The 23,576-nt window shown below is 47.6% G+C and overlaps 1 protein-coding gene across 4 annotated transcripts in view; it reads right to left on the bottom strand.

The window, feature by feature from the left end:
* Positions 1-23,576, bottom strand: part of NHS (NHS actin remodeling regulator) — a 263,625-nt gene that overhangs the window by 44,398 nt on the left and 195,651 nt on the right. Inside the window, exon 1 of one of the 4 annotated variants that reach the window (XM_054188192.1) lies at positions 7,429-7,552. The exons of 2 other annotated variants lie outside the window; for them this stretch is intronic. In XM_054188192.1, coding sequence (XP_054044167.1) covers positions 7,429-7,447 — 19 coding nt within the window. In that variant the 5' untranslated portion in view covers positions 7,448-7,552. Of the gene's footprint in view, positions 1-7,055; positions 7,168-7,428; positions 7,553-23,576 lie in introns of those variants that run through there. One more of the 4 variants, XM_054188182.1, reaches the window with a different exon arrangement.

The following is a 23,576-nucleotide window of genomic DNA, read 5'->3' as shown; positions in this document are numbered from 1 at the left end:
GGGTGGTTGGAGAGCCGTCCCCAACACTGCGGGAGGGAGCAGGCTGGGCACCCACCTCCAGCATCACCTTCCTCCAGAGAGGCTCAGAGCCTGCAATGAGGCCAGCCCGGTGGGGATGACTGGTTTGTAAAACGAGCAAGGCTGACTGAAGGGCAGAAAAGATGACTTCGTGAAAAGTTACCACTAGGTGTAGGCGTTATGAAGAGGCACCACGGAGCACGCAGAAGAGCAAGTGACGGAAATGTAAAATTTGCACGTGCAGTAAGCAGAAACCCAATGCAAGCTTAGAGAATGGGGCTGGAGTAAAACAGACACATCAGCCAGCCACTGAATAGCAGATTACATCCACACTGCCTAAACACTTTTTGGTACATTTACGCAGCGATGTACAACTTACAGGCTTATTTATTTTTAAATTTCGCCTTATATGAATAGGCACCCGACACTGCCAAGGCAGGAAAGGCCAGCAGTCAGTCATATTTTGAGATAGAAACAACTCGAGATGAAAGATTTTATCAAACCTGGGAGAATCAGTTTCCTCTCAGGTATTCGCTGAACTGCTCTGAAGTTAAAAGACTGAAAAATTACCAAAGGGGGGTTTAGGAAGACAGAAGACAGTCCTGCACTGCCCCAAAGAACAAGGACTGAGCCTTCAGTATATGCCAGAACTGGGGATCCTGAGGCACATTTCCAGGATGAACACCCTTTTCCCAAGACCCTGCAAGAGCCAGGCTGGGGACACCGAGCCAGCAACCTTGTCTCTTCTCTGGTCAGCCTCAAAGCTTATAGCAAATCGCAAGAGTTGGACTGGGGCACAACCCTGCAGTTTTAGAGTTGTCCAAGATTGGTGCCACGTGTCCATACATATCACAGAAGGAGAAAGCGAGCATGTTACTGCTTTTTCAGGTTGAATTTGAGGAGACTAGGAGACTACCATTTAAGCAGTGCACCCCTCATGCTGAAAAGACCTTTCCGTGTATTACGGAAGGGGCTGACTCATTTGTCTTGTATCACAGCTGCAGCAGCTCCAATGGACTCCGCCTTCCCAAAATGCTCATTAACCCCAGCCTCCTGAAACGCATCTGCTCCACCTGCCATTCAAACTGCACTGCTATAAGTCAAGTCCCTTTCTTATAGATCATGTAAAAACATCTTGAGAATAAAATTTAGTTGCAGAAAACCTGGGAGGAATTCAGACCAGCAGGGAAGTAAAACCATTCGTTTTGATGAAGCTGGCACCCCAGCAGAACTTCTTTTTTTTTTAAATTGTTATATGACATGCTCGCTGTTCCACAGTTAATTGAAAAAAACATAAAGTCTCAGAATTGTTCTGATCTGTAGTAAAAATACAACCATGTGCTACAATTAAGTCCCGAAACCACTGCTGAACAGAGTGTAGTAATTATTGCGGGCTGGCTCAACATTTGGGGTTAGACATTGAAATAAAAAGGCTTTGGTAGGGTGGAGGGAGTCTGGGACAGACCAAGTGGAAGGGAAAACAGATCTTTCCCTCGCCGGCCCCCTTTACCATGCCCGTATTTGAAGCAGGCTGCAGCAGAGCTCTAGCAAGGTGCTAACACAAACGCTGCTGGCCGGTCCCACCACAGAAACGCCGGGAGACCGGCCCAGTTTATGGGCTCAGGGCTGCTGTGTGCTGGGAGCGCCGGAGATGAACCCCTGCGAGGTCTGTCTGCAAGTGCTTCCACTGCACCGGCAGTAAATAATACCTTGTCAGCTGGCCACATTATTGAATAGCAATAACTTTCCGTAATAACTAATTAGTGTCACATACAGACCAGACACTTAAAAGAGAGGAAGTGCTATAGCTCTTCTTCCTTCGACGGATTGCAGCGCTAAGGTCGAGCTTTACTCATCTGCTGGACTGGCACAAGCAAGTACCAGCACGTGAGCCAGGACCTTCCCTTTGGCAGCCATGGGTCGAATGGAGTGGTTTGTCACCTCCCCTCGCTCTACAGTGCCGTTACTTCTGTGGCCATCCTGCCTGGACAGCAAGCGCTGGTGTATTTGGGTGTCCCATGCTCACCCCGAGACCTCCTCCAGCTCCTGTTCCCCAGTGGGGACCTGGGTCTGTGAAAGGAGGCTCCCAGCAGCACCCATCTGGAACAGGGCTCACATCACCCGGGAACAGGCTCACTCCTCCCGCAAAGGCTCCCTGGCATCTCCGAGACCCAGGGATACCTCAGGGAAAGTTTATTTTGGCGGGCTCAATGTGGGCACGGTCAGCACCCTATCCCCCACACTTTTCTTGTATATCAAACAGGAGGACATATCTGTGTCTCTCCATGTCGAGCATGTCGCCTTTTCATTCATAAAAGGCAGCCTGTATCTTTAATCACTTTGCCAGAATAATAGCAAAGAAACAAGCACTTGATTGCCTGTGTTATCAGACACTATTGGAAAAGTCTAGATAAGGATGCTGAACAACCTTGGCTTATTAGTATTCCACATGCAAACGCTTCCCCATAACCCAGAGTCATCTGTATCCCGGCAACCCTTAAAATTTCATTCTCACTGAATTGCCAGATCTTTATCAAAATATAATTACAGTCTTAATTTGGAAGATAAATTTTGATTGCCTGTGCTGTGCCAAAAAAAAAAAAAAAAAATTGTCAGGTACATGAGAGCTGAGGTACAACTGTGAAACATGAATCTGCATATTCTGACATTGGTGCGTCACCTTTCCTCTTATCAAAAGTTGAGCTCTGATAGCTAACAGTGAGGTTATGTAGGGGTAAATAGGCAGGGACATGAAAAAACAGTCTTCTGATGCCATCAAATGAAATTTGCACTAAAACCAGGGAGGAATCTGAAATCTGCAGCTGCATGTGAAGATTATCACTATTATGAAGATTACATGCTATTATCGTTACGAGGTGAATGGTGTGCAGCACTGCTGTGCAAACCTGGAAGAAAACACCGGTCCTTCCTGAAACAAGAGGAGATTGTGCAGAACTCGCCTCTTCTCCCGCTGCTTTCCTCCCTCCCACTTCAAACACCGGCAGAAAACAACAGAGTGTTTTATAGTTATATCCAGAGGGTTCTCCAAATGCAAGGGTCACAAAATGGCTTCAGATTTCAGCAAATTGCTCTAGTGTTCTTCTTAAACTTAACTGTCAGCTTTTAAAAGCACTCTTAAGAACAGCCATTGTGCTTGATTCATTCCTGTAAGATCTTCTGGCATTAAGAGCTTGGCTGTTATGAGGCTGAAGGAAAAGGGTGCTGTTTTCCAGCAGCGATAGTAGAGTCCTATGTATATAGGCTGCCAGCCCCTAAACACCTCATGTCTGCACACTTCACGGGGCACAAAATAGCTGTTCCTTCCCTCACTCGCCTATGTGAGCCAACAGCTTTTATTCCTCGAAATGACAGAAGATATTAGGGTTCATGCATGTATCACAACAGACTAGAATCATCCGTCTTTTTACTCTGTGCTGTTATAGTGATATATTATATTTGATCCCACTGCCATCTGCAGCAGATGCAGCATCAACCCCTACATACAATCGTATGAGGACACAGTTGGAAATCCCATCATTTCGACTGAGCGTTATTACCAAAGACATATTGCTGGCTGGAGAGGTACTCTTCTACCTTCCAAGAACTGATATGATTACAAAGATTTTTCCAAGCTTAAACGTGTAGCCTAAGAGAAGTATCCCAGAGGAATCTAACCCCTGCTTGCTCTCCCAACAGAGCCTAAAGGAGAGGGGACAGCCTGGCAAGCAAACCATGGAGGTTACCTAGTTTCTGACTTATCAGACTACAGCAGCCCAAACCCACTTCAGTTCTACCTTGTTGAAACGCCAGGGAGAAAAGATAATTACTTGGATGACAATGGCATAAATGCAATTAGACGTTTGACCTCAGTGCTTCTTGGTCACATGCACAGAGTTGAACTCATTGCTAAATTTGGGACTGGGAAGTTCTTCTCCCCGCCTCCCCCCGCCAAGTTATTTGCACTTTCTCTGCAGCCCTGATTAGGATCCTTTCGTAGGACGGATGTGATCTCATCCCTTGAAAGTGATTTCCTCACCTCCTGCAGGGGCTTTGGGTACCCAGCCTCAGTCCTCTTTGTTATCTGCTTCTGTAACGTTCATCACCGCTGCATGCACCGCAAAATACCTCTTTGGCACACCTGTGAGCTTGAGTTCACTCCCATGGAGCTTATGTTGTGCACTCCTGAGCAGACCGTGAAAAGTGAGAACAACTGGAACAGTAAGTAAATTCTACCACATAAATATACGGAAGGATTACACTGTAGACTGAAAGTCATACTGTGTTACAGTATGAAAAATGTGCTTCCTCGTGGGCAGCGGTCAACTACATCACTCAAGTAAAGTCTTGTTTCCTTCATGCTCCACTGCCCCAACCCTCTCCAAAAGACTACTCCAAACCAAGTGCAGTTTTGACCGGAGTCTGGTGTAAGCAAACACAGTTGCCAACTAATGATAAGACCCAAAACTCACTGAAGACCAGAGAGATACTGCAACCTTTGCAGTCTTCTGTGCACTGATTCCCATTTCCTAAAAATCATGTCCATCACTGACACAGCAGGGATGCTTTTGCTGACAACAGCACTATAAAGTTTTATAGCTGAAAGGGCTCAGGGACTGAACCACTCCTGTCCCCTTGGTGGTAGGACCTCAATGGGGCCAAGTCATACTGCAGTAGAAATAGAGGGCAGAAAGGAACTATGAGAGAACTGTCTGGTCCGTGACGTTTCCAACCCTGAAACACAGCTAATGCTATAAACAGCAAATGAGGCACTCACTCCCAGACACAGAGGATGCTTCGTATAGTAAATTTTGATAGATATGTGACCAAACCTGTCCTAAACCCACCAAAATGCAAAGCCAACCGTAATCCCACTGCTCTAAAGTGGACTGAGTATTTCTAATCCACCCCAACTTTATTCTTACTTGTTCTTAAAAAGCCTTAAAGAAGGACATCCCGTAAGCTCCGCAGGATGCCTGTCCCAGTGCTTTATTTCTCTTTGCACTTGGAAAGGTCTTCCTAACCTTCCCTGCTGCAAAGTCAGCTGGTTCCTAAGGGGGATGGCTGCAGAAGCAGGCACACCGGCTGCAGTCACGTGCAGCTCCCCTCTTCTTTGGGTAGCGGACTCCATCTCTAGTGCCGTGAATTTGCAATTGCTCACCTCAGATGAACTGAGCTGAGACCAACAAGCCAGAACTAGTGCCCTGGAATACTCCAGGCAGGGGGCAGGGCGAATATTTGAGCCCCAAAAGGAGGAGGATGAAGCGATGCTTACTCCAAATGGTCTTTGCTCTCCTTTTTTTAATGCATTAATTTCCTGCTGGTGAAGGGTACCATACTAAAATCAGAGGAAACCAAAGTTGCCTATCCACAGCAGCAGATCCAGCCTAGCAGTAGAGAGATGGAAAGCTTCCATATGCCACGGTGACCGGTCTGGTAAAGCCTCTTATCCATTCCCTCCACCTGCCAGGCACCCTGCCCCCCCCATCAGCACTATCACTGAAGGCAAGCATGCATCTGGATGAAAACCACACCGATATGAACATGCTGTTTTGAAAGCCTGGCTTTTGGCTCTGAGTTACGTATTCCAACACTAAGGCTAATGTTGGGAGGACTGGCAGAAGGAAGAGGTTACCAGATTTACTCCCCCTCTGCACCATGGTGTGTTGCAGGGGGAGGAGTTCAAAATGGCCCCTGTGACAGCTGCCAGCATCTTCATGATGGCTGGTAAGAGAGAGGCTTATTCCTCCCACATACTCTTCACCGAGACCTTTCTCAGGGGGAGCAATGGATTCACCAAGCCTTTATCATCAGCAGGAACCTCCTGAAGGAACATTTCATATTCAGAAGGTATCACAATGTTCCCATTTCTCTCCCACCTCCTCTCAAGCCCAGATCTCCCAGCTTTGAGCTCACAGTTGCCATGATAGGCTACAGCAGAAGTTATTTGACTATCACATACATGTCCCAAGTTCCTAGTAAGTAAAACTGACGTCTGGCTTTCTCAGCTATCTCAGATGTACTCCTGGTGAGAAGACAAGCAAGTCTCACCATTGGCAAATGGGAACCCAGAGGAAAATGTTATGAGCCTTCCGCAGCCAACAGAACTCTCAGCATTACAGGCTCTGCCTTCGGTCCAAGCAGCACCACAACAACCACAAACCCGAGCTGTGCCAGTGATACCAGTAGCTGAATACTTGGAAATATAAACTGGGGATGCTCTTCCCTGCCTGCCGTTTTGGCTAAGACACTTTTCCCTTGATGGACCTGTCTTGACAACCTTATCTAACTAAAACTGCCTTGACTGCTGCTGATGATGATTCCAGGAACCGGCGAGCAGCAAAACCCTCTGTGCTGCCGACATCCACGGCGCAGCCTGGCAGCTCGCTGATTTCTATGGAAGACAGCAACAGGGCAAGTGCAGTGGAGGGAGCTGCAGGCAAGTGGTTAATGCATGCCATGAAGAAATATACGTGCATGTACTGCCTCAAACAGCCAGAACCTCTCACGTTGACATTTTCCATTCTGTTCCACTAGAATTAAAACACTCCTAATAAAAAGCTGGCAATCAAAAGCAAAGAAATTGTCACCAAAGCAAGATTCATTTCTATCTATATAGTTGACCAGAAGTCTTTCTGCCTCTTACAAGCAACATTAAATGCCATCCATTACAGCAACAAATGCCAGCCAAGTCCCCTTCTATCCACCTGTAATTTTAAAAGTACATTTCCCATGCAGAAAGCTGTGTGCTTGGCAACCTCTGCATCTCCCCTCCTGACAAGTAGCAGAAACGCTGCATGCTAAACTCTCTCCTGTAATGACATGGATTCCCACACCAGAGACGAATTCTCAAACTACCAGGCAAAACTTCAAATAACCTGCAAGGTATTTAACAAACCGGAGGCGAAAGCTGAAGTCAAATCCTCAAAGCATACAGAGAGACAGAGAGAGAGAGAGAGAGAGAGAAAAGAAATGCCCTCTGCTTGACCCAAAATAAAGGTCTACCAGAACAGTTCTGCATAGGAAAGAAAATGAATTACCATTGTGGGGACCCTCAGTCATTTAGAGTCTCCAGTCAAGGCTGAGAGCCATTCTGAGACTGCAGGTTTTTCCTCTAACTTCACTCCCCGGCTCTGCGAGGAACTAGTTAAAAATGACATCACTGCTCATACTACCCTCCTCCCCCTCCCCATTCACTTGCTAAAAAAGCTGAGGCTGCTCCTCTCCCCCTGCATTGGCTCCAGATTTGGTCCTCGATCCTTGCCAAGTTCCCAGTCTGCAGTTGACCGTGCCGGGAGGGTGTCAGCGCGGGACGGAGGAGGCACCCTCTCTGCATGCTCTTACAGCATCCCCACTGGCATCCACTTGAGAAATAAAATAGCCTTTCCCTTAAGAAATCAGAAGAGGTCTAACCTCGTGATGTATAATGCATTACACAGCTCCTTTTACAGAAGGCAAACAGTCTTCCTCTTTGAAGCAGGAGGGAGAGAGAGACCCTCCTAGAGGCTCTGCCTTTTGCCTCGTCTTCCTTAAAGGAGAGGACCTTCTCTGTGGTTTGCTGCATCCTCCTTTGCGTTAGGACTGCAATCTATCTTTTTTTTTTTTTTTTTTTTTTATTTCCCTCCCCCTGTGCGTGACATCATCAGCCACCAACTCTACTTCTGAAATAAAAAAGGATCCCGAGCAGAGCTACCTGGGACGAGGTCATCTGGAGGACCCAGTCAATTCTGGCTCCTGAACAACTGTCGCTTCTTACAAAATCCTCTGCTCTTACACAGTGCCATCGGGATGCAATAACCCTGTGCTTGCTGCAGACCAGGACGCCCGGCTGCCGGGCTGAGATCAGTCTCGTTTCTATCCCCGCTGGCTCCACCGGCATCAACAGTGAGCAGGTATCTCTGGAGCGCTCCCCTGGTACCCACGATTCGCCCGGCAACTCCATTTGCGTCCCTCCCCTCACCGCTGGGAAGGATGCTGCAGCAAAATCCCTCGGCCAGCGCTCCCGGCTACTACAAAAATCATCCCGGCTGTGAGCAGGCAGCGCACAGGCTCCCGGCGCTCCTCCGCTCCCCCAGCGTCCCAGCCTAAAGCATCACTGACGGGAGCCTTCTCAAAACACTGTCACCCCTGACTGGCGGCTGCAGGAGCCAGGGGCTCGTGGCCGAGCCTGGGGGGGCCAGCCCCAGCGCAAGGCCTGTGTGTTGCCAAGGGCACCCGCCGCCTTATTTTCCCCTCCCTGCCTTTTCTCTCCTGGGTGGCTGAGCAGGCACCAGGGGTGCGGGATGGACGGCGGCTCCCGGGCTCCGCATCCTCCCTTGCTTGCTCCCATGCTCGCGGCGGCAGGCACCACACTGGCAGGGGAGAGGAGTCTGCGTGTACGTGCATATGTATAGCATATGCCTTCCTATACCTGCTATATACACAGAGAGCTACATGCAGATACAAACACAGACGTGCGTTCTGGATCTCTTACCGCTCCCAGCAATGCCGCAGACCTATCAAATATTGCACAAGTAACAGGACTGACGGGAAAAGGCTGCATTTGCAAACGTGCCCAGAGTCGTTTGGGCGCTACCTGCCTATACAGGCTGCCCACAAATATAACCCTTGCCGCTATGTTGATTACAGGTGAGTATTTGCCATAGAGCTGTAAAAGCTTCATCAAAGTCATGCAAGCTCCTCTAAAAGATATAGTGATGTGTAATACACATGTCATGTAGGGGTACTTCTTTGCATGCTAGAAATGTCTTACATGGAGGAGGGTGCAAAAGTCTTTCAGCAATTAACCCTCAGCAGCCCTCTGAATTAGGAACATGCTGGTGTACTGGGTCCCATAGAAAATCCCTGCTAGTGACAGGGAGCCAGCAGGAGTTTGAAGGAAGTCAGTAATAACCCTGCCCCAGGATTTATTCGTAACTTCCTCCCCCTTCTCTCCTTCTTCAGAGCTGTGTTTTGCACGTGGGCTGGTAACACATTCCTACCCAACGCCAGAGCCCTTCTGAATGAGACAGGGTTGAGACACTGACATCTCCTGTCAGCTGGGACAGAAGAACCCATCTTTCAGCAAAGAGAAGGTGATATTACCCCAAGACTGAGGAGGGATGACTCTGGTGGATAGGGATGTGGGACCAACCATCTTTGAAGCTCCTCCAGTGTGAACCTCCAGGTAAATACAGAAGAGAGTGTCCTCTGCCACCACTCATTAATCAAACCTCAGTTTTCTCACCGGTCTGATAGGGATATCGCAGTCATTAGCAAAGGGGGATCCTACGTATACGTAGCAGCACCAGTAACATCTCTGGAGTAACATCGATTATACATCATACACTAGATCAAAAGAGAAAAAGGCAGAAAGTGTGCCAATTCACCAGATAAATCTCCGTACTCCTCTTTTGAAGGAAATAAGTGTTTAACCCACCTTCTCAAGGAAAAAAGGCAAATCTGCTGCCTGTCACCTGCATCCCATCCCCATAATTTTTGAATTCCCTGCCCAAATTTACCAGAATAATTTGATTATATTCTATATAATTACATTCCTACAAATTTTATGTGGAAAAAATAAAAAAAAACCAACAACAAATCGGTGCCATCCTCACTGAGGACAGCCAGCTAAAATTAATCTATCGCACTTTCCACGAGGAACATACTGGGTGGCTGGCCCTGGGCTAGCAGTGGTGCTGGGAGAAGGAAGGGAGTCCTGTGGCTCTTCTGAGAAGGCAGAGAGCATTTCAGAGAGTAAAAGACAAGTCGACAAACCCACATGAAGCCCTTACTTCGTGGTTTTCTTTGGTTAATGGGGCAATGGGACAATTCGTTTATTGTTTCTGTTTTCTCTTCCTAAATCTGCTTCTCACAGGTGTATCAGCACTTTGGAGTTCAAATGCCAATGTATTTTATTCCTTGGAGAAACCTTTGAACACCTCCTTCTCATTTTACTTTGGTTCTCCCAAGCAATGGCGTTGTTTCAATCTGCAGTAGACTGCCGGCTGGTTATAACCCAAACCCGACAAGTTCCACACACATTCCTGGTCATGAGATGTTTTTGTAGGAAAGCAAACAAACCCATTCCTGTAAGAAGGAACAGGCAAACAAAGTGCGGGACTGGGAGGGTGGAAAGAACCCAACATAAATAAATGAGGGCTGGAACTACATCCAGAGCTCTCAAACCTCCCGATCAAAGAGGAAGAAATCCTTCCAGCCAGAAGAAAGAGCAGCTTGCTCACCGCCCCCCCCCCCATCATTTCCCCTTCTATTATACTGATATTAACTAATAGTTTCACTTGGCAAACGCAGATTGTTTCAAGTATTTGGGTGACTGAGTTGAAGATCAGTGCTCAAATAAATGAGCATCAAGTAGCAGCACTGCCTCAATGTATGCATTTCAGTGTACCTTGGGGTATCTCCAAAGTAAATGGGGTAGAATATCCACCGTACTATATGAATTCTCCACTTGCCTTAGCAAATGCACCTCATTCTGGATTTCCAATATCCTCTTTAATCTAGCACTATGCCTCCCACGAGCACAGTTTAACAAACGTATTGTATTGTATAAATGGGTGTTTCCCATTTTGAGAATCATTCAGAGGTGAGCTGAGAGTCCCGGACTACGCTGCTGCTTTGACCAGTCTTTAAATGCAATCAAATAGGGTAACAGACAGGAAGAAGTCAGCAGATGAATGTCACACATCTACATCCTCTGCTATTTTTAGCATTACAGAGCGTACTGAAAGGAAGAACTGAAAGTCCTCTTCTTTAATGACGTCCCTGCAATTTTCGAAAAAAATCTAAATTTTAATACTCTTCCGTTTCAACCCAAACTGTTACAAAGTAAATCAAGGTCACGGCTGTCTGTCACTTCCCCAAATTACTCTTGAGTAAAGACTGCCCTCAGCCAAATAATATCAGTCTAAATAGGAACTCGGCCTCTCCTGCTTCATTATCCCAGGGAGGTTTCAATTTCAAAGCTGACTTGGACTACATAAAAGTTAGCTTTTAAGAAGAAGCAGTGTGAATATCTTCTCCCTCCCCTCTATTTTACCTTCTCAAGGAAAGAAAGTAGAAAATAAGACCCAGTACCAGTTCTGCTGACCTGACACAAGAAGAGGAGGCAGAACAGCGTGGCATTCCTCTGAGACGAAATCTCAATGCCATTTTTTCATTGCCTGTTTTCCTCCCTGCTCCACTTGACTACGTGGTACTCTAAAAACAGGCTGCTCAAGGCTGCTACTCCCGTTTCAGAGCGTTGTCCTCGGCGGGGGCAGCTCCGAGCATCCCACCATTTGGCAAGTGATGACAATTCAATTGACCCTGGAGATCCTTATGGGGGTTATGCTTCTTATTCAGTCAGGCCCTCATAAACAGACATAGCCCAGCAAGGTACCACTGAAAAGTAAGAAATGGAGACAAAAATGAGGAAGGAGAGAGAAATCTGGAAGGGAAAGACACAAGAAAGGAAGGAGGGGTGGCGATCGCAATTTTCCACTTTCCACGTGGCTTCCTACAGTTCGAATGGCAGGCATGCGCTGGGCACACCATACAGCTCACATGTTCACCACGTCACCTTTGCTGCACGTGATTCACCACTGCTGGGTTTCACGTCCCCAGCAGGCTGTGGCCTCAGTGACAGTCGTTCACCTAATTCCAGCCTCCAAGTCTTCACGCCAGGCTCCTTGCAAAGGCAGGTGTTGACTTTAAGATACCTCTTTTAAGCTCTTAAACCTCTTAAGGGAATAGCCCTAGCATAGCTGTTCCCTCTTTCTTCTACTTGCATGCCTGAGAAGCCCGGTTGCATCGTTGGCCTGTCCACATTTTGGCCGTGAGATCCAGACTAGGGGCACTGCAGCTCTGTGCCAGGATCTGGAAGCAGGACATGGGAAGGCTGGTCTCACACCTCCCAGTTCCTCTTGGCCCCGACCTTTCCCATCTGTTACTGTACATAGCATCACAGAATGGTTTGGGTTGGAAGGGACCTTAAAGGTCATCTAGTTCCAACCCCCCTGCCATGGGCAGGGACACCTCCCACTAGACCAGGCTGCTCAAAGCCCCATCCAGCCTGGCCTTGAACACTTCCAGGGATGGGGCATCCACAACTTCCCTGGGCAACCACATCCCCCTGCACACTCTGTTGCACACTCTGGAGCTACGAAGTGACTGTTGTAAATTCAGGTAGCTGTTGACATCAGGAGAGGAGATGCAAATTGGGGAGAAAGAGCAGTAAAAGATAATTATACAGTAAAAAATAATTGTACTGTAATAAAGAAAATCTAGTGTGTGTTGGATGCGCTGGGCTGAACGTTTCTGAGGAGGCAGGAGGGGAAGTGTCAGAGTTGGAGCAGTGGGGAGGGATGATGGGAGGCAGCAAACACACTTCAGGGTAATAATATAATCTTGAAAGCCTTTCCTCTTTTTCAGTAACTGTACTCTGGGCTAGTCTTCTAGCTGCCATCCACGTGAAACGGGTGTTGCTCTGTCACGAGCAACATAAAACATATTGCAGACGCTTGTAGCAATGGAAAATACCGTAAGTAAAGTTCCAGAAAATACAAGTGGTAATAACTAATAGCACGCTCATGCCTGGAAGTGAGATTGTCAAAGCCGTTCTGAAGGGTTCAGATTTGCACTGTCCATCAAGAAAACCACTTAGCTTTCAGAATCTCAACTCCCATCTTACTACGCTAGGGTAGAGGGCGGTCTTTTGGCATTTGGGAGGCAAGCAAATGGTATTTCTAGGAGACAAAACAGCTCATGTATTATTAAAATAATTAAGAAATAGAAAACAATTCAATACAACAAATATGCATCTTGAGGTTTTGGGGTTTAACACTCGGAGAATATTGCCACCCAAGGGGACTGGATTCCACTGTCAGGTTTCAGAACCATTCTCCATACCCATCCACATACATAGGTACCTTCATGTGGCCACGGACTCACATTCTTACCCTCACTGAATATTATGTTAAAACCAGAAAGCATCAGACTGATCATCTCCTCATTGTGGTTCTGTTTCTTAAAAGACTGCATCAAATAGCAGGCGTTTTTCTCATACATCATAAAAAATCATTTTTCAAGGCTACAACGTCATTGACTCAGGGCCCCTTCATAACATCAACTCATGAGGCACAACTCTTCTGCTCGCTACAAGCCAGGCCTTTCTTATATTCAATTATATGCCCTATATACTGTCATTTCTTAAACCAGAATTAATGAGTATCTGGTAAAAGACAAGTGCTGCTCCTCCACCAGTTTTGACGTGTGGCTGTCATCGCAGACGAGTACCACTGACAGGTGGCAACTTTTGGCTGAAGCACCTGCAAGGTGCGCCGTGAGCCTTGACACCACCTTCACAGCTGTCCCTCTTGGTGTCTGCTCCTCTTCTTACCCTACACCCTCCTTTCCGGAAACAGGGCCCTGGCACACAATCCAGACTGTGAGGCTGCTTTGGGCAATTGTTCTCGTTTTCCCCTACTTTTAGTATTGGTTTTGCTGCAGCTGTAGCAACCACGCACCTTGGAGCTAACCTGGGAAAAGTTTCCACAGATGTGTCCAAAGATTTAAAAACTTCCCCGCTGCTCCTTAGGCCAGTTTGTTTTGTATCTAATGCAGACGACTTTTAAAATTGGAAGCATGTTTGGAAGTATCGGAAGGACACAGGGTTCTTTCCCCCCCACCAAGTTTCTGACTTTAAGTTGCCTGCTGTGTGTATTTTGGGGACACATGCAAACACTTAGAGGTGCAGCATTTCAAGCGTCACAGATATATATACACACACGCATACAGACACATATGTCAAAATACACACACACACATATATATAGACACTATGTAAGTATATGCATGTAAAAGACTTGCTAGTGCGTAACTCCACCACCAGGTGTGAAAGGACTCAACCTGTGGAGAGCAAGTTAATCTTGGCCGCCGTCGCTCCTCCAGCCCCTGAAGCACCCACTGGAGCAGGGAGCGAGGCTGAGGCAGGGCTTCCCCAGCACCCACGGCTCTGCTCCCGCAGCTCCGGGCCATCGGCCTCCCAGGAGCATGTTCCAGCCCCTCATTACCTGAGGGAGAAAGTGGCCCCTTCCTCCTGATGTGGCCATCCAAGCATGGGGGGAGCTTGGTGGCAGTAGTAACATGACAGCCAGCGCCTCACCTCTCCAGGGGACTCCTCGCTGCCTGGGCTTCCTGGTGGCACAGGTAGCTCCTTAAAGATGCTTTAAGGACCATCTTTGAGCATCTTTTTGTCACCACAGAGGGGAGAAGCCCTCCTGGGCCCCTTTCTCTGTACCTCCAGGCTACCTGGGTGCGCAGACCCTGGGTGGCCGACCAGGAGAGACCCTCCTGGGGGCTCCCAGCTCTGCACCAGGCTGCCCAGCCGCGCTGGCACCAAGGGACAGGCACCAAGCAAAGGCCACCGGGGCTACGTCTGCTTGCACCTCGTTTATAAAAGGCCGGGTCCTAAATAAGCTGTATGTAGCAGCAGCTACGAATTATCAAGGTACTTGCTTGGTGAAGATTATTACAGGTTTCTGCTCCTCTTCCTACCGTGATTACAGGGTGCCACTCAGGCACACACACACACACCATACAAGCAGCTTTTAGCCTCATTTCCTACAGAAACAGGTGGGATGGGATCACACTGCCTGCTGCCTGCACCTTTCCCCCTTTCCTGGCCACCACGGCCCCGCTGGCCAACCCGGGTTAAATCCGCACGGGGTAGGTGACAGCGGGGTGCAAAACAACGATTCAGAAAATTCATTTTTCTCACAGATTGAAGAAGGGATGGGATTTTTCAAGTCACCCTCACCTAGTGAAAACTGTATTCCCCCAAGTCTCCAGCAAGGCAGTGACCATAACACTTTACCTAGAGCCCAGGAGACATGGATGCAGACTCTCCTCGGAGGGATACGATGCTGTATTTCCTACCTAGGAGAACAGTGTGTCATCCATTGTGCAATAGGCTACTGTGGGACTGGTTTTCAACACTGATCCTGCTTTGTGGTAGAGTCTCAAAAGCTGATAAGAAGAAGCAAGACTTTTTACTCACCAGGACATAAAATTTCTTCCCCTTAAACTGATGCATCAGGCTATGAAATGGAACCTGGATTGCCATGGAATCAAAAAACAAAGCCTTGAACTGAATCTTGGGTCCTTCCCTGGCTAACAGGGAAACTTTTTACCTGTTTACTAATCCCACTATCCTGTTGCATTTCCATGCCCCCCCCAGGGTGACAGGGTGTACAACCCACGCTTTAGGAGAATTATAATGTGGTTTACGAGTCTTATAATGATAAAAGATGTTGTAGCAGGACCGATATATTTGCCTGTTTTTTTATCACCAGGAGCAGAGTGAAAGTGTTTTTAAATAGGAATTGTACTGGTACAAATATCTTGGTTCATAATGTACCTTTCACTCACAGCTCACTAATTAAGCGATGTGGATATGTGGCTCCATTCATTTCCATGTAATCCAGTAATGCCTTGACTGCCGTGCTATTTGGGTAACAACTACAAAATAAGGATTGCAGAAAAGGACCCTCTCCTTCACCCGCCTTTTGCCCAACTGCGCATCACTCCCTTCATCTGTCTGAAGCCTTTGCTTGGCCACAGGTGATAGCGCTGGGCTTCTTAGAAGAACCGAGCCCTGAGTTATCTGAGTTTTATATTGTAACTACATTACATTTATTGTCTCTCACTAGCGTTTCCAGGCTTCCCCATCCTTTTACAATAGATTTTCTTCTTGTTTATTTCAGAAGAACTACTGACTGTGTCATAAATATTGATGTTTGACTTAATATATTTTGGTTTTAGCCTGGCAACTCTATATTTCTGCTTGCCGGGGCTTCGCTTTCAAACAGCCAAAGACACATTTGTTATAATACAGATTAATAACTGCTTGGAAAGACTGTAAGGTTTTTTAACATGAATAGAAATACAAGTCACATTCAAGTAACCTACTGCCTAAAATAGTAACCATGTCATTGTCGTAGCACAACTTATATCTGAAAAGCCTGCAAACCATCGAGCAAGAACTGCCCTATTCTGACCTGTTATAACAAGGCAGAACTGCAATAAACCCATAGTACTTATCACGCCCTTTGCAGCAAGCTCTACCCACAAACCCAAATAACAGCCCGGGGAACTGTCACTCCATGCTGACTGCATTGGTGCAAATCACCATTACTTATCTAACAATTAATATCACTTGATGGAAAAGGAATGAGGAGTCTGATTTTCAGGGCTGCATTTTCAATGCTGCCTCCTTGCTTTGATATCGAGTGAAACCCTGAAGATATATCTGCTGAATTTTACTGACAAATTACATTCATCATCTATGTGCCTGTCTTGTCAGAGTCTGAGATGTAATACATATTAAAATACTACACATGATTTTCCTGTTAGAGCACTTAGCATGCACTGCTCTTACATACTGCGCTTGATTTCCAAAATCCAAAACAACATGTTTAGTGACCCCCAGGGAGAAGCCAAGCTAAGGGATTAGTGACCTCCATAAGCACTGACCACTGGGAGTTATCCCCAAGAGTTTGCCATCTGCCGCCCCAGGAGAACCACCCCAATTCCTTTCAACACACACGGAATTTAAGACGATCGTGGGGATTCAATACTTATTCCTCCATATCCGTTTGCTTCATCTGTCAGCTACGAAGGAGTTAATCATAGAACCATAGAATTGCTGAGGTTGGAAGGGACCTTTAAGATCATCAAGTCCAACCTTTAACCTACCCTGACAAAAGCCACTTCTAAACCATGTCCCTAAGTGCCCCATCTACCCCTTTTTTTAAACACCTCCAGGGATGGTGAATCCACCACCTCCCCGGGCAGCCTATTCCAATGTTTAATAACCCTTTCAGTGAAAAAATGTTTCCTAATATCCAATCTAAACCTCCCCTGACATAACTTGAACCCGTTTCCCCTCGTCCTACCACTTGTCACCAGGGAGAAGGGGTCAGCCCCCATCTCTCTACAACCTCCTTTCCGGTAGTTGTAGAGGGTGATAACGTCTCCCCTCAGCCTCCTCTTCTCCAGGCTAAACATCCCCAGCTCCCTCAGTCGTTCCTCATAAGGTTTGTCCTTCAGAACCCTCACCAGCTTTGTAGCCCTTCTCTGGACACGCTCCAACACCTCAATGTCCTTCTTGTAGTGAGGGGCCCAAAACTGGACACAGTACTCGAGGTGGGGCCTCACCAGTGCCGAGTACAGGGGGATGATCACTTCCCTGGTCCAGCTCACCAAACTATTCCTGATACAGGCTAGGATGCTGTTGGCCTTCTTGGCCACCTGGGCACACTGCTGGCTCATATTCAGCTGGCCGTCCACCAGCACCCCCAGGTCCTTTTCTGCCGGGCAGCTTTCGAGCCACTCTGCCCCAATCCTGTAGCGCTGCATGGGGTTGTTGTGACCCAAGTGCAGGACCTGGCACTTGGCCTTGTTGAACCTCATACCATTGGCCTCAGCCCATTGGTCCAGCCTGTCCAGGTCCCTCTGCAGAGCCTTCCTACCCTCAAGCAGATCAACACGCCCGCCTAGTTTAGTGTCATCTGCCTGCTACTGCAATTTCCCTCTCAGACGGAAAGCAGGAGGAAGAAAGCACCTGAGCATGTGTCTTTGATTGAGGGACAAGGTGTCTCTTCTGACAAGCTTTGACTGCCCGCTGCTTTTAGCTAAAAAATAGCTTAAAAGCCCAGTGTCCGTGCTTGCCTCGGTGACGGTGAGAGGGGAGAATAGTTGTATTTCATCCCTGGCCCTGTCACAGCTTTGGGAAAATGAAGAGAGGGACGTACATAACCAAATGCGAGAGAGAGATGAGTTGAAGTAATTCCACACACTGCCCATAACAACCACAAACGGCTCAGAGGAGGGAAAAAAGGAGAAACCTTGAGCCTTCACATCCTGGAAATTAATGGCTGCTTTTTTTAGAGATGATCTGCCTTAAGCCAGACTCCTTCATTCCTTCATAGGAACGGGAGATCAGCAGTGACAAAGCTTTCTCCACAAGAGGCCATGGTGGCCACCTCCAGCTGGAAATGGTGCAGCGGTGAAATCTTGTCCCAGCCCGAGCCAACAGCAAGATGCCTGGTTGCAGCCGGGCCAAGGCAAAGGCTGTGGACACCCCAAGTGCCTTCTATATACCAAATGTCTGAACTGAAGCTAAAAATGCTTAGTCTGGAAGACAGCAGCCTATTGGGGCAGGCTGGTGGCTGAGGCTGATGTGGGCAACAGCAGTGGCTGGGCTGCAATAATCAGCAGTGGTAATCCTCTTTGTGGATCAAGCTTTAAAAAGCCCCCCAAAAATGTCTGCACAGAGCCGTGGGACACCATGACAACATGCAAGGGAATGTCATCATGCAACCCTTTTCCCCGAGTTTCATTAGACAGCCCTGAATTTTGTGGAAATATTGACAGGCCAAGGGAAAAGCCCAAGTGCCATTTAATTCCGACAGATGGAAAAATAATGACTTGTACAAAGCATGATAGCTTGATGGTCTGCTTTGTCCCTTTTCATCAAGGACCAGCACCCAGAGGCGGTAGGCAGGATAAAGCGCACGTCAAGTATAAGGAACCAGAAAGGCAGAGATATTTTATGATTAAATATTTACAAGGGAGAGTGGAAGCAGGGGGAGGGAAGGACGGACGTAAAGTATATGAAGCAAATGGTGCAGAAGAGACAGGCACGGCGATACGGAACTGCCTGATGTGAAACTGAAACCCAGGCTGCTGGGAAGGCATGACCTACCTCATTTATTCACCACAGTCTACAATTGGAAGTCATCCCAACAATTTATCTCAATTCCTTACTCAACTACATTGCTATTTGATAGGAAAATAGCTTCTCCCTGCTAGCATCTAGGAGACCTGGCTAAAGTCCTGTTCAAAGTAAATCTGGGACTAATTTTGTTAAAGTCCTTCCTTGCTCATTGCGCTCTTCTTGAAAAATACTGTGCCAACAGCTACATAGACAGTATTAGCTCATACAGACCTCCTGCCTTCTGATTTGGTATTGGCAACGGTGACTGAAGTTGGTTAGACAAACGTGGTTAGGCTTTGCTGTTTGTAAATGAGTCTGTGCTGCAGAATGCCTAGTTGTTTTTCTGTTTCTACCCTTCCTCCACTTGCAAACACCCCTGTGTTCAGCGTCTTTGGCTGACTTCACATGGGTCAGTACCTGCCCTGGGATGGAGACATGCCGAGCCGAGCCAGTCTTTGGCATGCTGCTCCAGCTGCCTACTCTATCTACTGTGCAAGGTTACTGCACAGCATCCATGAGGCAGGAACACCAGATACCATGAATGGGAATTAAAAAAGGTAAAATAATTTCTCTTTGACAGCATTTAAAATCTGCTTCCCTGGCCCTTTGAAATATGCTTCTCACCAAAGCTCCCTGTTCAAACAAAACCAGTGGATTGGTCACAGGCATCTTTGTTCCGCACCCACACAAAATTGGAAGTGACACTTTACTTCCATTGCAGGCCAGACATCAAGCAGAGTCATGTTCCCACTTATAGTTTATTTAAAGCCATAGCTGGCTTTTTAGGGATCAAAGAGAAGGAGGTATAGGAGGGGGATGCTGTTCACGGGAAGACTGGGAACAAACAGTTCAGTTTAGTCATACGTGTCTTTGACTGCTTCATGTTCGTTTTTTAAATTGCTGGAATGGACTGTGGCAACGAAACTACGTAAAGCAGGAGACACTGAGTGGTGGCCTGTGAAGCTTTGTCAGTTTGTTAGTACTTTAGCTTTCTGCAGTACCTGTCGCAAAGGTAAGGGATTAGACGGGTGGCAATCAGCGCCATGCCACTAAAGGCAGCTGCAGTGGGAAGCCAGGCTGAAGGCTCAGAGGGCTTTGCAAGCTGAGGGTACAAAGCATCACTGGGATACCAAGCACACTGTCAGCATCCGAGCCCTGGGACAGGATGTTTGGAAAGGGCGTGTAGTTTTTTTATCACAGAATCACAGAGTGGTTCGGGTTGGAAGGAACCTCAAACATCATCTAGTTGCAACCCCCCTGCCCTGGGCAGGGACACCTCCCACTAGACCAGGCTGCTCAAAGCCCCATCCAGCCTGGCCTTGAACACTTCCAGGGATGGGGCATCCACAACTTCCCTGGGCAACCTGTTCCAGTGCCTCACCACCCTCACAGGAAAGAATTTCTTCCTAATATCTAATCTAAATTTCTCCTCTTTCAGTTTAAAACCATTACCCTGTGTCCTATCACTACACTCCCTCATAAAGGGTTCCTCCCCATCTTTCCTGTAGGCCCCCTTTAGGTACCGGAAAGCTGCTTTAAGGTCTCCCTGGAGCCTTCTCTTCTCTAGGCTGAAAACCCCAACATCTCAGCCTGTCCTCATAGGAGAGGAGCTCCAGCCCTCTGATCATCTTCATGGCCCTCTGCTGGACACATTTCAACAGGTCCATGTCCTTCCTGTGCTGAGGACTCCAAAGCTGGACACAGCTTTCCCAGTCCATGACTTGGACTCCCTTCCAAAGGAATCCCATTTAAACCAGAAACAGGGCTCTATGCACAGCCATGCTCTCCAGAGCCAGCAGCTTGCCTCTCCCTGGATCGGTACATCTGCATTACAAGCAGCTGGGTACCCCAGCACTCTCCCCTCCCCGTAACTGGGTTTCAAGTTTACAAGTATCACAAATTGGTTCATTTCCCCTCGTTAACTCTCACAAGTAGTCGCCACTCCTCTGAACTCTGTATTTCTCTGCCCCCAAATCCCTCGGGAGCTGCTGGGGCTGAAAAAGCCCTTCTTGACAAGAGTGGTTTCGGACGGCTGCCCAAACGAGAAGAATGAAGGGGGCCTCATTAGACCGGACACAGCACTCAGAACGGATAGGGAGGGGGATTAAATCAATGGAGAAACTTATAAAGCAGATATCTGAGCAGCTTCATTTTTTCAGATAATTGTTTTCAGCAGGTTTCTTATTTGATACAAGCCTCAGCCGAAGTGGTATTACAAACTATTGATCTCATGCTTCTAAATTCAGTTTATTCCTCTTTCCATCCCAGGCCTCTAATTTTCTTGCTTCTCTTAGCAGGCCGTTAAGTCCTGAAACTGGCAGCTGAGATCCCAGACTCTCCCCACCATCAGCTATTGCTCCAAATACACAGCACGGCAACCTTTTTGACTCTCAAAAGCCCTGCACTAAATGGCCAGTTTGAAAACATTACTGCGCCCACCACATGCCAGATGAACTTTTGGACTGTCTCGTTGACACTTCCATCAGGTCTTCTGCCACGTGCGAGGCCGCTTTCCTACACCCCACCTCCCCACGTACTTTCTTTCGGTCCAGGGTTTCTCTGCCTCTCACTTTGTCTCATGTGATTTTCGTACCACCCTCACATGGATGTTTTCTTGAATAGCAGAACAAATAACCCAAGGCAGCCGCACAGTTAGGGCGAGACTTGGCCCAGGGATATTAAAACACCATGTGCATTTCCCTCCAAAACCCAGCACAGAAGACATAACAACATCGAGGGCTGAAACAAAAATACAGGAAGTATAATAAGGTTAGGTGAAAGCACTTTCGCCCCTTCCCTGTACACGATGCGCACTGCGGAGAAGCATTTGTCATCCACTGCAAAACTTCCTTCAATGACCCTTGGCTAGTCAAATTATTCCAAAATGGGAAAAGCAAAAGTAACTCCAACCAAACCTACCATATGGATATGTTCATTCCTGAGAGAGGGCACGTTCCAGTGATCGGAATGCTGGATAGCACGTGAAGAGGTCTGGGCTTGGGTCCCAGCTCTCACAGAGGCTTTACATGTGATTTTGAGTAAACCACTTAGGTTGGGATTCAGTTGCTTAAACAAAGGTGTCTGGTACCATTTGAGATGCTCCAGGGTATCCGACACATCTGTACAAGGCGGGTCGATACAAAATAGGACCCTGGGGTAGCAGCTGGAGTCCAGGAAGGATTTAGACACCCGTACTGCATCCTGTACTGCTCTCTGAGTGGCTGCTAGAGATAACTCATGCAGCTCTCCAAGCCTTGCAGCTTCTAAGCTAATGCACCCATTACCCACCTCTCCTGAACCCGGGTGTCCTATATTGTCAGTGACAAGGTATAATAATGACCCATATGGCTCTTTTGGCCAACTTTTTCACTGAAAAAGCATATTTTCATTCCCCCCTGCCCACAACAGTTTGGGGTTTTTTTGCTCAAAGTGAAGAGTTTAAAGCTGGTTATGCTCTACCAGGATGGGCACAGGCAGTTTATGCCATCTAGTCCACTCACGCTTGGCCTTTGGGCTCTGTGCTACAGCCCCTTTATTGGACATGAAAACTGTTGTCACCTCATGCAATGTAACGGTCCATTTCTTGTATTTGCCACTGCAATCACCCGTTAGCCTTTATCAGGAGTGAGAGGCATAAGCTATAAAACCCTGTATGGGGACTGCATTGTGATGTGTGACATACTGCAGTGTTTGCCAATCAACTGTGATGTCACAGCCTCTTGATATCTGTAACGTCGCTACATGGAGATGCTGGGCAAGCTTGGTGCAAGGCCCCACTTAAGTACTGGTCTGTTTTGCTGCTTTGGGGGTCAGGCGGGTGGGAGCTCACATAGCCATTCCCTACAATCCCTGTGCCAGGATCTGTCCATCCTGTGATGCTGGGAGAACAACGAGGAACTAATGACCACAAACCCTTTAGTGTGGTCCAGTTACCACAGTGCACTGAAAGTCAGCTGCCCGGAAGAGGATAGAGTAGGTTTATGCCCCCGGTGCTAATTTTAAAAGGGTAGCAGCAGCCTTGGCCATATTAAATAATTTGAACAGTTTCATAGCTTAGAGGTCTACTGTTGCTCCTGCTGCTTTCATATTTGCTGAGATGAGCCTTAGATGTGAAGCCGGCCCCACCACAGTCTTCACACCTTGACAGGACACCTTTAAAGTTGCTTTTTTTCCAGTGGTATGTTTTTGGAACAGCTGTTACCATATTTAACATGCTAATGCCAACAACCATCGCAACTGCTATCATTCCAGTAAGTGACTGAATCTTGGTTACAGGCTGCAAAGCAGCCAGAGAAACCCCATTCCCCGTCCTCACAGCAGCAGATAACTTACCCCGTTACCTTCCCTTTTGGTTACCAGTGCTCTCCCCTGTCACCCTGACCGCCTCATTTGTTCTATGACCCTCACGCACCAGGACCTGTGCTGTGTGAAGCACACTTTCACATTCCTCATTGCTGGAATTGTGTCACTTGGTAACAGCTGTGCCTGAAGCGAGCCCCAGCTAGTCTCTGCGATCCCTGGCCCAGGGGACCGCTCCCACTAGGCAGATGCCAGTGGGGCTGGGAACACCCTACACCCCAAAGCCCAAAGTCAGGGACTGCAGGCAGCAGGACTCCCTCTCCCCCAAGGGCAGTGCTGCCCATAGGGTCTGCCCACGGATCGTGCTGGGACTGGAGTCTCCACGCTGGCAGATTTGCATCAGTCTCCCAGCCTCTCCCATACAACACCTCTGTAGAGGTCCGTGGGCCAGTTTATTTAGTCCACTGTGCTTGCCCCTCTACTCTGCCCTGGTGAGGCCACATCT

The sequence above is a fragment of the Rissa tridactyla genome, chromosome 1 (assembly GCF_028500815.1).
Source record: "Rissa tridactyla isolate bRisTri1 chromosome 1, bRisTri1.patW.cur.20221130, whole genome shotgun sequence".
Classification (NCBI taxonomy): Eukaryota; Metazoa; Chordata; class Aves; order Charadriiformes; family Laridae; genus Rissa; species Rissa tridactyla.
Note: the sequence above shows the minus strand (reverse complement) of the source record. Positions and strands in the feature narration are given on the sequence as shown.